At 48.5% G+C, this 14,497-nt stretch overlaps 6 protein-coding genes across 6 annotated transcripts; 4 read left to right on the forward strand and 2 right to left on the reverse strand.

Annotated features, from left to right (window-relative positions):
* Positions 1 to 131: 131 nt before the first annotated feature.
* N7489_011154 (dimethyladenosine transferase) lies at positions 132 to 1,546 on the forward strand (the record flags this gene model as incomplete). The annotated part of the gene is made up of 5 exons (XM_056716903.1): positions 132 to 276; positions 333 to 370; positions 431 to 652; positions 709 to 773; positions 856 to 1,546. The coding sequence occupies 5 exons, from the start codon at positions 132 to 134 to the stop codon at positions 1,544 to 1,546; spliced, it is 1,161 nt and encodes a 386-aa protein (XP_056564525.1).
* Positions 1,547 to 1,626: 80 nt separating this feature from the next.
* Positions 1,627 to 3,951, reverse strand: N7489_011155 (GTPase-activating protein GYP1; the record flags this gene model as incomplete). Its single annotated transcript, XM_056716904.1, has 7 exons — positions 1,627 to 1,791; positions 1,848 to 1,940; positions 1,997 to 2,877; positions 2,929 to 3,386; positions 3,462 to 3,578; positions 3,654 to 3,753; positions 3,828 to 3,951. 7 exons carry the CDS (start codon positions 3,949 to 3,951, stop codon positions 1,627 to 1,629), a joined length of 1,938 nt encoding a protein of 645 aa, XP_056564526.1.
* Positions 3,952 to 4,274: 323 nt separating this feature from the next.
* Positions 4,275 to 4,831, forward strand: N7489_011156 (uncharacterized protein; the record flags this gene model as incomplete). Its single annotated transcript, XM_056716905.1, has 3 exons — positions 4,275 to 4,315; positions 4,377 to 4,655; positions 4,804 to 4,831. 3 exons carry the CDS (start codon positions 4,275 to 4,277, stop codon positions 4,829 to 4,831), a joined length of 348 nt encoding a protein of 115 aa, XP_056564527.1.
* Positions 4,832 to 5,558: 727 nt separating this feature from the next.
* Positions 5,559 to 7,329, forward strand: N7489_011157 (uncharacterized protein; the record flags this gene model as incomplete). The annotated part of the gene is made up of 4 exons (XM_056716906.1): positions 5,559 to 5,775; positions 5,836 to 5,999; positions 6,065 to 7,100; positions 7,199 to 7,329. 4 exons carry the CDS (start codon positions 5,559 to 5,561, stop codon positions 7,327 to 7,329), a joined length of 1,548 nt encoding a protein of 515 aa, XP_056564528.1.
* A 1,573-nt stretch (positions 7,330 to 8,902) lies between these two features.
* On the reverse strand, positions 8,903 to 11,116 carry N7489_011158 (transient receptor potential ion channel family protein; the record flags this gene model as incomplete). Its single annotated transcript, XM_056716907.1, has 2 exons — positions 8,903 to 9,204; positions 9,277 to 11,116. The coding sequence occupies 2 exons, from the start codon at positions 11,114 to 11,116 to the stop codon at positions 8,903 to 8,905; spliced, it is 2,142 nt and encodes a 713-aa protein (XP_056564529.1).
* A 2,360-nt stretch (positions 11,117 to 13,476) lies between these two features.
* Positions 13,477 to 14,058, forward strand: N7489_011159 (helix-turn-helix domain-containing protein; the record flags this gene model as incomplete). Its single annotated transcript, XM_056716908.1, has 1 exon — positions 13,477 to 14,058. The coding sequence occupies one exon, from the start codon at positions 13,477 to 13,479 to the stop codon at positions 14,056 to 14,058; it is 582 nt and encodes a 193-aa protein (XP_056564530.1).
* Between the last annotated feature and the right edge of the window lie 439 nt (positions 14,059 to 14,497).

Below are 14,497 nucleotides of genomic sequence, written 5' to 3' on the forward strand. Positions count from 1 at the left end.
AGTAATTCCAGGACCGACAATCTTATCGCAAAAAAAAGTTCCCACATTGGAGTCGATGTACTTTGTTGCCGCAGGCTTTCTCTCTGGTTTCTTCTTATATCTATCAAATTACAGAGGCTCGTTATTTCAAGATGCCAAAGGTCAACAAGCCGAAGCGCAACAGCGCCGCTTCGCAGGGCCTGTCAGATGCTGCTGCCAAGACAAAAGCTGCTCACAGCATCTTCAAGATGAACACTGATATTGGCCAGCACGTTCTGAAGAACCCTGGTATCGCTGGTACGGGTTTCTTTTCACTGCACTGAGTATTCTATAGTTAACATGGTGCTATCTAGCTGCAATTGTGGAAAAGGCCGAGCTCAAGCAAAGCGATGTGAGTGACTTACAAAAGACATTAGTTGACTTGACAAACACTAATGGTGTGAATCAACAGGTCGTCCTTGAAATTGGCCCCGGTACAGGTAACTTGACAGCCAAGATTTTGGAAAAGGCGAAGAAATGCATCGCCGTGGAATTGGATCCTCGTATGGCTGCAGAAGTCACCAAGCGCTTCCAGTCCACACCATACCAAAAGCGCCTAGAGGTCATTCTTGGAGATGTGATGAAGACAGAGCTCCCATACTTCGATGTCTGCATCAGTAATACTCCCTACCAGGTATGTACAACTCCAAATCTTTTACGAACGTTCTTCCCGTGTCTAACAGAGTCAAGATCTCTTCTCCTCTCACATTCAAACTCCTAGCTACATCTCCTGCGCCTCGTTCCTGCATTCTCATGTAAGTATCCGTCATCAAGGCTAGACGTACTCAGAAACGTTGTCTGTGTAATTGAGGGCTTACATGTGAACTACCCATACAGGTTCCAACGTGAATTCGCTCTGCGTTTATTCGCCAAGCCCGGCGACAAACTTTACAGTCGACTTTCAGTCAACGCGCAAATGTGGGCCAAGATCGATCATATCATGAAGGTTGGCAAGAACAACTTCAAGCCACCGCCACAAGTCGAGTCCAGCGTTATTCGAATGGTCCCTAAGAATCCACGACCACAGATCAACTACGAAGAGTGGGATGGTCTTTTGCGAATTGTTTTCGTTCGGAAGAACAAGACTCTCCGGTCTAGTTTCATCGGTACGTCAAGCATCATGGAATTGCTAGAGGCAAACTATCGGACATGGTGTGCGCAAAATGACATCCCAGTGGAGGATGGCCCGGTTGAAGTCGCCAATGATGATGCCATGGCGATGGACATGGGCGAGGAGCAAGAGGAGGGACAGGCTGCCGAGGAACCGGTCGACGAGGTCATGGATATGGACGATGACGATGTTCCTGATTTCTTTAAGGAGACCACAAATGCCCGCCTCGAAGCAGCACTCAAGAATGGAGCTTCGCGCAAGAAGCGTGGCAAGGTTGCGGAGCTAGTCCGTGAAAAGGTGCGCCAGGTCCTGGACGATGACACTGGCCTCGGAGAGAAGCGCGCGAGAATGTGTGATGAGAATGATTTCTTGAAGCTGCTGTGGGCATTCAACCAAAAGGGCATTCATTTCAATTGAGCGAGACAGATCATGTCTGCCCCGGGGAAAAGCATCCGAAAACAGAAGTTGAGAATTCGGGTCATGAATTATGATTACTATCAATAAAAGATACCATTTCCAGGAGGTTCATCACCAGCAGGCCGGAGATGAGCACGCGAGTCTTGAAACAGGCTTTGCCAGATAAATGCTTCGCTCAGTAAGAGCTCAATATCTTTCTCGGTCCAACCCTTCGTTGGCAATGCCTGGAGGAACATCATGACCTCCTGAAAGAACGTTAGTTACTGTCTAATAGTGACGATATTCACCTCGGAAATCGTACCTGGAAATCCATCTTGACCAATTGATCCGTCCATTTGACCAAGAATGCGGCGCAGACATAGAGGTGGAATCGAGAGAAGCCCTGCTCCTCAGCCTAGAATGACGATCAGTATCATGCAAAAAAAAAAAGTTCCCTAGGGGGAAACATACCATGTACGTGTCCCACATGCGTATCGTATTTTTGATGCTCATTTCCCGCATGAGCAAGCAGTTCATCCATCGGAAACTAAATTGCATAAATTCCACACCTTCTTGCTCAAGGTGCTTTGCCAGTGCTGCATCGATGCGCACTGTCAAGTCTCGTAGTGCCCTGACCTGTCGGTGGATGCCAGGCTGGGCATAAATGTAATTGTCCTGGATACCATCCAGCAGCTTGGTCAGACACCAAAAAGTGTCCGCTTCCACCGCATCTAACACACTTCGAGGCAATTGGCCTGGGTCCATGCCTTCTTCAACATTCAAGTCGGTTATGTAAACGCCCAGGAAGACCTGCCAGAATGGTGTGACTAGATCATTGATACCTTGAACATAACCACTTGCTGGGTGTCGAATGGCCCAGAGATAAAGGATGCGTTCCAAAGACCGCTGGGTGGCTTCATAGCCGTACAGCGGAATGTGGGGGCTGGTGCGCGGGACATCAATGCTAATCTGGTGCCATACTGCCTCGTCAAGTCCTCTCCCGCGGCCCTTGTTTGAAGGCGGATTTGCAGAGCTTGACCCGCTGCCTCGTTCAAAGGCCTGCCGGACTCCGTCAAGGTACTCCTTACGCTTCCGTTCCAGAGTAGAGACACGTCGTTCACTATTTGTAGGAAGATAGCCAAGGAGAAGCTGCCAAGTCATTGGCCGCACTTCTTCCGGGACACCTGACCAAGCGAGATCTCGCAGTTCAGTAGGAGATACCGTACTTGCTTGTAGGATGCGCTTGAACTTGTTGATTCGCGTAATGCGACTCGAATGGATGTCCCTGTCTTTGGGCGAAGCATCTATAGGAGGTGGGGAGTGGTTGATGAGGTTCAAAGCATTAGCAGGGTCTATAACTGTCAGCATTGCCCTGCTTTTTTCTGTGATCAATTCGTACATACCTTGTAAGATGTCCTTGTATTGAGGCCGCAGGATCTTCCCTTCTCCCTTGCGAGCAGTTGGATACATCGGGGCACCACGCTCTTCCGCGATATCTGCACTATTCGCGCGTTGCCTGTTGGCAGCTGCCAATCCATACCCAAGGGTTGAGGGGTTGCCTGCCCCACCACTGAAATCAATATTCTGGGCCTTAAGAGGCGCGGATTTTTTCCTCCTCATACTAGCAAGACTAGGGAGTCCGAATTCATCTTCGTCATCATCATAAACAATCTCGTCGTCATCATCTTCTTCATCATCATCTTCCGTGGGGTCACGACTCCACTCGTCGACCCCTTCGGTCATAATGCCGGGGTAGGGTTGCCGGGGAGGTGAGGCGACCAGGTTTCCTGCCCTGCGAGCCAGGTTCGATGGAGTATTTGTCGCTGATGGCTTCGGCGGTGTTTTCGGGGCCGAGGTAGGTCTACCAAAAAAAAGACACTTGTCAGTCATTGTTTCCGACCAATTGCTGGATCTGTAGGATGCATTGCTAACATACTGTACAATATTGGCATGCGAGTACGATGCGCCAACAACAGTATTCGAGCCATAGAACTTCGATGATCCCTGGCTTAGGGGCGTACTTCGGCCAGCCCAGAATGGTGATTCGGAACGTCTTCGAAGATGTTAGCATTCGACCTTGTGGGTACTTCTACAGCTGTAGAAGAGGGCATATAAAGCTTTCACTTACTCCGACTTGTCTGCAAAATGGGAAGAAAGGCCATGTAAGCTATAGCTGCGATTAAAATGCGAAGGAGAGGCTAAAGATACGAACCAAGCTGGACCATTTCCTAGGGATGCGGTTAGCTCAATGGCCAGCAGAGAAGGATTCAAGAAAGCTTTAAGGTTGGGAAGATTAACATACCTGCTGCCCTTTTTTGTTCGCCATTGTATGGGGATTCCGAAAGTGGTGTGCTCATGCGGGAGTCTGATACACGTGCGGGGTGGCACTGTGATGGGAGGAATGCCGTATCCTGCAGCCAGGCCATGTAGGAACAAAATAGAAGATCAATAGACCATATTTAGGAGGGATAAACTCGAAATAAAGGACAAATCAAAGCAATACTGTAGGTTCTAAGCATGTATAGATCCAGAATGTCTAGCTTTCGTCCCGAGTCGTGAAGACAACGGCATTACATAAGCGCTCCGCTTGGGGACTCCCGCGGTTGGACTTCTCTTCTTCTCTTCTCCCGCTCACAAGATTTTCGCTCTTCTTCTTAGTTCTGTTTTGCTTCTACTCTGATTTACTAGGGTTACGCTTATTCCCTTGACTAGCTGTCTTATCGCTTTATTGACTGCTCACTGTGTTATCATGGCTGACCCAGAGGATGGAGATGATCTCTTCGCTGATCTGTATGTTTTCTACTTCACTTCACACTGAATAACGGATTTCTGATCAAACTTCAATTTTTAGTTACGATGCCGATGAGTCTACCAATCGTACCACTGCAGCCGCTGAGGCGCCAAAGCCTACTGATGTAGGCGCGACCAACCTTGCTCCTGCTGGAGAGGGTGCGGGACAGGATTTCGCCCCTGCCCCTGTCAGCACATATGAATCGCAACCTGCTCAGCCTTCAGAGTTTGACCCGGGTTATCACAATGGCTCCGGAAACGCTTATGGCACCCCTGCCACTACCCAGGCACCCCCTCCTGTCGAAGCCGAGTCTCATGGAACAGGAATCAAAGAAGACGGGTAAGTCCACTAATTGCATTTCTTTACATCTCCGCATTCGAACTCTACCCAGTTGCATGTATTCGTCTGGTTTGGGGCTTTACCTCGCTGGTACAAGCCTGGTGACGCCAATTGCTATTCATGGGTTCAACTACAATTCTGGGTGCAGGAAGGAGTCTCATATCTGCGGGTTATGATCTCTCTGGGCTGTGGAGTATGGGCTATTTTGAGGAAAATTTTACCGGTTGGTTGATGGCGCTCGCGTCTTCAACCTTGAAATGGAGGGAAAACAAAATGCGGGCTCGGCGGCCAATCAACATATCAGTTCGAGGAACGCCATCACACAACCACCAACGTCCACCAAAGTCTACGGATCATATCGGGATACTCTAGCATTTGCTGCCCCGGAATCCAGCAGAAGCTCAAAGGGCACATCGCCTGGAGCCCTTGATCAAGACAATTTCTTGCGCAAATCAACCGCCACCCACGGACCTTTGTCACAAACGATATATAGTACAGCGGATACTATATAGTTTCCTGTCGATATACCTTGATAGGGCAGAGCAGAAGTAGCTATCTAGCTTGGGACTCTGTGTTAGACAAGGCAAAGGTTTTCACGGGTCAGACAGACAGACAGTGACAATTCACTTTTTACGACTGAAATACTTGCACCTCCACGCTTCTCATCTCGCCTGTCCCCGGCTTGAGCAGTTCAGAAAGAGGAGGATATGAATTCAGCATGGCCCATGTAAACCAGTGGGCTTGACGTTAAATCCCGGTCATGAACATCAAAGTCTCTCAAGACCATACAAGTATACATTGACAGTGACTACGAGTTACAAGGGTCATGTACCGACCTAGCACCTGCCCTGTTTTGGGCGGTTATGCTCAGAATAGCGAAAGCTTTTCGCACTCGAATAGCCCATGAATAGCAAGACCCCGCCACCTTTGCACATTGATTTACTTCCTACCCTCATTATTATTTTCTACCACATTGTCTTCTTCATCGTCATGTCGCTCGTTGAATATCGTTCCCCTGGAGATTCTGCTTATCGTCTTTGCTCTGAACGTTCGCTAACCGGTGACTACTCAATGGTTAGAAAGATGTTCATCGGTGGTCTGAACTGGGAAACTACAGACGGTAAATATGTCTTTGTTACGCGGAAAACGCGTGATCTAGCTAACATATCTTGATGTTTAGAGTCCCTCCGTGACTACTTTTCTCAATTCGGTGAGGTTCAGGAGTGCACCGTAATGAGGGATAGCGCCACTGGACGCTCTCGCGGCTTTGGATTTTTGACTTTCCGTGACGCTAAGACTGTCAATACTGTGATGGTGAAGGAGCATTATCTGGATGGAAAGATTGTAAGAACTATCTCACAGTTGGGACAATTAGGGAAAAATGAACTGTTTGCTGACCAATATCGAAGATTGATCCCAAGCGTGCTATTCCTCGCGATGAACAGGAGAAGACTTCGAAGATTTTCGTTGGCGGCGTTAGCCAGGAGGCTACCGAGCAGGACTTTAAGCAATTCTTTATGCAGTTCGGCCGTGTTGTGGATGCTACTCTTATGATGGACAAGGACACTGGACGTCCCCGCGGATTTGGTTTCGTTACTTTTGACGGTGATGCTGCTGTTGAGAAGGCTCTCTCCCGTCCTCTTGAGATTCTTGGCAAGCCAATCGAGGTCAAGAAGGCACAGCCCCGTGGCAACCTGCGTGAGAACAACGATCAACGCGGAGGCCACCGCGCCGGAGGATACCGCGACCAAAACCAGAACGACGGAGGTCAGCAGCAAGCCGCTCAGCAGGGACAGGGTAGTACCATGACTCCTCAGATGATGGCCCAATACTGGCAACGCATGCAACAGTACTTTACCGTTTTGCAGCATCAGATGGCTGCTGGTCAGGGAGGAATGCCCGGTATGAACATGGGTGGCGCTATGAACATGAACCCCGCTATGATGGCTCAGATGCAACAAATGCAGCAGATGCAGCAGCAGCAGCAGATGCAGATGCGCCAGCAACAGCAACAGCAAATGGGTGCGCAGCAGCAAGGTACTATGAGCCCTGGCCCTCAGAGCCCTGGCTCCCAGCAGACTATGCCCAACATGATGAACACCGCCATGATGCAGCCCAACCAAGCCAACACCCCCGGTGGTCCAGGCAGCGATTCCGCCAGCCCCACTCCCAACGCCGCCGCTATGGCTGCCAACTACAACAACGGAACCCCAAACGCAGCCAGAGGACAGGCTGGACCGGGATACAACGCCACTGAGCAGATTGCCTTCGAGCAGCAGAAGTATGAACAACAGCAGATGAACCGTTCGATGGACCCTCGCGGTTTCTCGCCTTACCAGCAGCAGGGTGGCCCAACTTCGTGGGAGGGCATGTACGATGAAGTTCCTCAGCCTCACGTCCCGACCGGACCAGCAGGTATGAGACGCATTGGAAGTTCGGGTAGTGGTATGTGATTCTTACGAGTCTTTGCATATTATGACCCTTTCATCCCAATTCCGTTCTTATTTCATTTGTTCACATTAACTAACACTTCTGTCAAACAGGAACCACTCAGCCCCAGAGCACTGCGCCCGCTAATGCCCCCACTGGACCCCGTAACGCCGGCAAGCCTGGTGCGAACTACCGTGGTGGCGGCCGAGGTGGACACCGTGCCTTCCATCCTTACCAGCGCTAATCTGCTTATTATGGCCATTTTAAGTGACGCATCTAGTCTCTTCTCGTTTTCAGATACGATTTCGTTTCTTTCATGTGTTTTTTAAGTCTTTTTTTTACCTGAGGCCAGCGATTTTGGGCCTCATGGATTGATAATTGCGTGGCCTCCAGCCAGGGCGAAGTGGACAACCGGCGAGCTGTTTGTATTGGCGTTTCCCATACTCTTTGACTTCACTTCAAGGTTATCTCGTCCGGTGCCTTTGTGTTTCTGTTCGCGAGGGTCGAGGTTTGAGGATCAACGTTGGAAGCTTGGGTTGAAGCTATCCGCGCTAAGCGGGAGGGAAATTGTTCGGTAATCGGTGAGGGCCCGTCTTCAATCTTCGTTTGAAGCTCGGCGATACACTACTTTTTGTTGTGGAGATAGCCTCACAATCAAAAGTCGATAGTGCTCATTCGAGTTATGTTGTGGATGATCACGTAGGCGGTAGGGCGTGGGGTAGGGTGTAGGGTGTAGGGCGTAGGGCGTAGGGCGTAGGGTCCTCGGTGTTCGAAGGAAAAAACTTCAATATACAAAGCTGCAGAAGTTGTGGCTCCTCCATGGTGCCTGTGGGAACCAGCGTGACAGGTCTCAACCAAGCCACGCAGGGCTCTTATGTGTACTTCAATTTACTGGTTTGGAATTAAAGCTACTTCTAGCTAGACATAGATGCATATTTGATCTCAGAATCCTTGTTTTTATTTGCATGGGCTGTCTTCCAGATAGGGCCACACGATCCACGTGACTGGAGAGATTGACCAGTAGGCGCATCATTCAAAACCCAGTTCATAGATCTTTTAGCACGTTTGTGAGACCCTACCGACAATGTAACCACCCAGCTTGCAGCATGTTAAGAACAAAATTACCAGGTAGTAATTTGTTTTCACAAGATTGTTCAGGTAAAGGACTCGTCGCTTTGAGTTGCTCTTTCTACCTATCCATCGCGCTTCCATTATATATACCAACGTTTCTATCTGTAGACCTGTCTCAACTACATGTACGAATGATAGGTTACGAGGCAGTTATACAGGGTTCAAGATACTATGGGGTCATGTTCCAATGCTTAATGCTAAGAAGGGATGGAATACTCGAACTCAACCTCGGGCTGCTGTTGGGGCCAAGTTCTAAGAATATGTAGTCCATGGTACTTTTGAAGCAATATACTCATTTCCAGGGCCACAAGACTATATATCAATAAGACACAGGGAAGATTAAAAAATCAATATACAAGAAATGCTCATCAATTGCAAGCTGTAATATAAATGGATAGATGGTAAACATGGTAATGAATGAGGTATGTATAGAGACAAGATGAAAAAAGAATGGAAGTGATATCACACAAGAAGATGCATCTAAAGGCGGGAAGATCGCCATTTTCAAGCACGCTAAAACCGTCAAAAAAAAGTAACTCCCAAGCCACAGCGCGCGTGTCAGATCTAAGAAGGTCGAGTAGGAAGGAAGGTGGAAATATGCGAGAGAAGAAAGAAGTGTAACGTCATATCAAGTCTGTGACGCTTTCGTTGGTTGTTTTTTATTCTTTTTTGTTGTTTCTTTTCTTTTAATATGCCATCCCGTAGCCCGGGGCTGTGGGATGACGGCCTTCGATGGAGCTTCGCGAGCGGTGGCTGTCGGGACTTGTGCTGCGTCCGTGCGCTACACCGTAGTCATTGTAAACTAGGCCATCGCGTTCGTTGCTGCCAGGTGATCCGGCTCGCTTGGGCTCGTCTCGATAAGACTCGTATGGGCCGGTGAAGTTGAAGTTGCTCATCTCGGCGTACTCCTTGCGCTGTGGGTGGTCCATCAGGAGGGAGTCTCGGGCGTCCAGAGGAGTGAGGTCGTCGATGTCGCGGTTTGCTTTTTCTTTAAGAAAGGGATCGTTAGTATATGCACATGTTGGGATGGGACGCATATCACAAGGTAGCTTTGACTTACCAGCTTCTCTTCTCGCCTTAGCATGTGGGTTCTCACGGCAGCAAGTGATGAACGCATTGACTGCAATGAGAATAGCGAGGACTGCAGTGAGAGTAGACTGCACGACAATGAGGACAATGCCGGTGACGGTCTTTGTTGTTTGGGAAAGACCGAGTTCTTCGACGAAGACCAGGACGCATGCAATGGACAGAACACGGACGACCTGGACAGCGATGTTGATTCCCATTGATGCCTTGGTGGCATATGGGCGGCTCCACACCAAGAGTCCCAACAGAAGGATTTCGCAGGCGAGCTGTCCGGCGCTTTGGAACAGACCGTGGCCCTGGCCACCGGCGATGATGCAACCCTTGACCAATGCGTATATAATGACGGGAATGAAGAGCCACCAGAAGTCCTTTTTGTAGTTGTCGTAGAACAGACTGTACTTTCTCCATGTTTCCTTATCCTCGTACAGGCTGTCGGTATCTCCCTCGGCCTTCTTGTATTTGCGAGCCATGTAGACGATGCGAATCGCAAAGAAAAGAAGTAGCGCTGTGAAGAGAGAGAGAGTTATCGCAGCCAGCAGCTTTGCTGCCCAGGAATCACCCTTTCGTAGTTGGTAGACACAGTATAGCACCCAGATACTGTAAAGCACAAGGATCATGTTGGTGATTGTCCGTGCCATCAAGCCCCAATAATCCTTCCGGAAGTCGGACAGCTTGTCAGGGAAGTTGCCATACAGCGCCCACACTTCCAGGACGACCTTCATTAAAAGAATACCGACGACAACCACAGCAATAACGATGGCGAAGATCACGAGAACAGTCATGAAAACATCGGCAGAAGGAACCATCAGATCTTGAGCGACTTGCTTCAGGTCGCTGACCGTGCTCGATGATTCGTCACTGTCCGAAGAGCTGTCCGATTCCGAAACACTATCATCGGCGGAGGCTTCAACCGAGCGACGGACCATCTGGCCGAATTCGAGGGTGTAATCCCAGCTCCGTTTCGTTGTGTTGGTGGACGATGAGCTACTATGCGTCATAGATTGATTCTTCAGGTACTCATAGCTTTCCGTGGTCAAGTTACCACCCGTGGCCGCCCGAAAGTTGTCGATGGACTGCAGCAGACCAGGCCAGGGGATCATACCAGTACTCCACATGAAATTCGAGGAGAAGCTGCGATAGACCTGGGGGTAGGCGACACTGAGCATGCCATTGGTGGCCATGGAATGGAACCAGCCCATTACATCGCCAAATCCAGGGCTGGATGTCGTTGATCCAGCAGCTCCTGCCGAGCCGACGGCAGAGACACCGCTCAGTGCTAGAGCGCCTGCCGCAATGCCTGCCGAGACATATTTGACCGCGCCGACGTTAGTGGTGTGGCCGTTGGATAGTTGAGATTCGATGCACGCCACGTTACTGTGGCTTCCTTCCTTGGATTTAAGGATAAGCTTTGCCTGACCATCCAAGTCGGGCATGTTGAATGCGATACCAGGGATCTGGCTAGCATATTCGGCCGGAACCTCCATGGATCCGCTCGCCTTGAAAGTGCCCTTGGGGACGGGGCAAAGTTCTTCAACATGGATGTCGTTGCCGCAGGGATCAAATTCTTTGCGGTAGAGTTCGTTGCCATAGGCAGTGACGGTGATAGCCGCCGACACATTCTGTTTCATCGCGTTGGTACCAGCCACGTCGAAGACAACTACTCCAGTAGAACGAGTGTAGGTGACATCCATCTTTTGGACATTGATTGCCGAGTCGGTCATGCACAGATTGAATCCGCTCGTGGATAGGGTGTCGGCTGCCAGGGCTTGAGGCACGATGGCCAGGCCTAGCAGAGCCCAGATGAAGTTCTGCATGTTGGCCAGGCACAATTGATGTTCAATATGTTATACCAATCTCAATCTAACAGTTTGAACCAAGGAGGCGCGTATTCATCAAGGATGTAGGGATCGACTCGCGCGATGATCGGACGGGTGGTAACGATATATGGAGCGACTGTGGGTAGGTGCACAGGGGGTAAAAGTCAAATGGAAAAGCAGGATCAACCCGCTAGAGGAAAAAAATCAAAAGATAAATAATAATAAATGAGTCGAACGGTCGCAAGGACGTAGTGGGATTGTGAGACACTGGTTCTTCGAGTAACCAAGTGCTGTAAATAATTGAGCGACAGACAGTGAACGAGAGTAGTAGGAGAGAGGAAGCGGCTGGGAATTAGTGAATGAGATTCCCCCTCTCGCAATGCGATGATCTGTGGAAGAGGAAAAGAGAAGTCTCCCAGGGCTGGATCGTAGAATTACTACACGATTAGTCTAAAAACTTGGCCCCCTGAATTTGGGACTGATTGGCCCCCCCGTTTCAGTCTAGACCTAACGCTCGGTATGTTACTATTTCCATTAGGCTTGGGTATTTATATCTTTTATTTTTCTTCTCTCGTATTATTTCCCAAAATATGGTCTAACCGCGTCAGTTAGAAAAGGAGTCAATGTACTCCGTACATACATAAGCAGTTGAAGCTCATATTTAAAGCTTCCAAGGTTCCCACCAGACCATTTCAACCCAAGGTTAACTACTCAAGTTACCAAGGTTCCTGCCTAAGATGACCCAAAGGAGTGGGCGCTAAAAATTCTCCCGGTCGCCCACCCATGGAACACACATTCCTCCAAGGGGTTTCCAAACGCCACACCAGCCACAGCAACACGGGATGTCAATTGCCTCTCGTGTTTACGAATTATGATTCGACCATTCAAATTAATTCATACATTATTACGTCGGCGCAAGGTACGGCGGTACAGTATTCGGGGATAGCGGTACCTGCAGAACCGAAACTTGAATGTTCTGTATCCATAATCCACTTCTTCACGAATCAGGCATGCCCATCACAGTGCTCAGATACAACTTATGTATGACGTGTGCCCCTCGCGGGGCAGGCGTCGCATACACAAGGATGGGAGAAAGCTACAGGGCTTAGGATTGGAGCGCCGATCGAAGATCCTCACACAATCCCAGTTCTAGACTTGCCAGTGGACCCCTTACAGGCTTCTAGATGGACACATAATGTTCTTGGAAATCTTGTTATGATGCATGTAATCAATCGAGTCCAGAACTAATGTTGTATGTTGTAGGAATCACATTTGCGTACTGCACATACATCTTGGAAACTATGAGCGTGTAAAAACAATTAAATTTGAGACCTATGTGGGTTCACCCTATGGCCCGATCATCAATGTGAGACAGGGCCAAGCTCTAGAGTGCCACCCTAAATCACCAAGATCTATTCTTATCGTCTTTGGCAGTCTGTGTTGTACTCCATATGGACACCAGCAATTATTGTTGTGATTATCACTGACAGCCTCTGGTAGCCCGGGGCCTTCCACCATGCTTGCTAGTTGTCCATACATAATCTGTAGAGTATACTCCCGAGATCCGTCTTCTGTACGAACTAGCTTGTTGTTGGAGGGCAGTCACCGAGCAATCTGTAGAAAAGCCTTGCAAATATATATGTTTCATGGTTTCAGGTTGATTGTCACCAAAATGAGCAAACCCTTCCTTGGATGATCTTAAATAATGGAGCAACTCCAAAATAGGGGACTGATCCCGTCTTCAGGAAAAGTCCCACCAAAGAATAGATAATCTACGGAGTATTAATGAAAACAACATAAAAGATTTCCCACTTAAGAGTTAAAATACGAGGTCTAGAGTTAAGGTCCAGGTAAATCATATATTGTAGATACCTTTTTTTCTCTAAACCCCCCAATTATCCAAATGTTGTAAAAAATAGTCTGCCGTTTATACGGAGTACGGCTTCTGTCCTTCACCTGGGCACAGCATTGGATTTTAATTATTTTGGTATCCAAGCTCAAGATAATCCTGGCTGGCGAGAAAATTATGTTCATACTGCAACAATATATGTATCCTTTTTAATGTCTTGTTTCCTACTATCACTAGATGTTGAAATAATCAATAACGGTCGCAAACCACAGAATAAACACTATGTCAAGCATAATCGATTATACTACAAGCAAACTCACCTACCTGTTACTTGTACAAGGCGAACACCTGAATGAATACAAAAATGGAAGGTATATACTTCGTACCTTCCTATTAGAGCACACAGCAGAAAATGTAATATCCACACCGCCTACTACATCGTGGCTGACAACCAAAGACACCCATTTCACCCCTCATCACGTCCCTCTCCAGGCACAAGCTCGCTACCATGGGGCCCGAGGGGCTCGAGAAGCCGGAGACCCCAGACAAAACCGAGAAAAGATCTCGTCGACGTGGGGCCGAACTCGATCCATTCATTCGCACCCGGCTCTGTGTGCTCAGAACCACCGCCAAATGGACCTACAAACAAATCCATGATGAATACCCGCATATCCCCCTCTCAACCATCAAATCCACCATCCTCCGAGAAAGCAACCGAGTCAATAACCACTCACTAGCCCGCTCTGGCCGACCGTCGAAGCTGAAGGACGAGGATCGAGCCCGAATCCGGGAAGCTTTCCATGCGAATCCTCAAATTACATACGATGAACTACTGGTGGTGGTTGATAATAAGGTTGGCAAGGAGTCACTTCGTCGGTTTTTGAATGATGACGGGCTGAGGAAGACACAGACGCCTGCTCGGCCTTCCATGGCTGGGAAAACAGATACCAAGCAAGTTGATGGGGCTCGGTCTGTTCAGTCATATGGCACACCTCCCGCTGGCTGGGCTGGTAATTTAGGGTCTGGTCTGGCACCCAGCGAGTCGGAAGATCTTGCATCTGCTACAGCGAGCCAAGTCGTCCGCAATTAGATGGCTTGTTGAAAGAGATACCCTTCGATTTTCGGCGTTGAGCGTTCATTTGGGGCTGTATGTTCAATCATCCAACCAGATTTATTCTGCATGTCATGACAAACATAAACTATATGGATATATAGGGCATTGGAGTGAAACTCCATTGCAGTATTAGTTTTGTACAAACTATTTTATGGCCTCCATGTCACATGGCGGACAATTGGTTCCAATGTGCATTATAGTAGAAATATTCACAATACTGTTCATTGACTGTATCTAGTGACCTGCTGCAATCATTGGTTCCGGGCATCTGTCAGGTCATTGTTTTCGGACAGCTTGTTTGTATCATGCGATTAGTGTCAGGTATATACAACATAGTGTGGGAAGTTGCAGGCAACATGCTAGCAGAATAAACCCATTTATGATCCTAAGATGAAAATGAATATACTATGTGATG

This window comes from Penicillium chrysogenum (assembly GCF_028827035.1).
Source record: "Penicillium chrysogenum strain IBT 35668 chromosome Unknown utg000005l_segment0_segment0, whole genome shotgun sequence".
Classification (NCBI taxonomy): Eukaryota; Fungi; Ascomycota; class Eurotiomycetes; order Eurotiales; family Aspergillaceae; genus Penicillium; species Penicillium chrysogenum.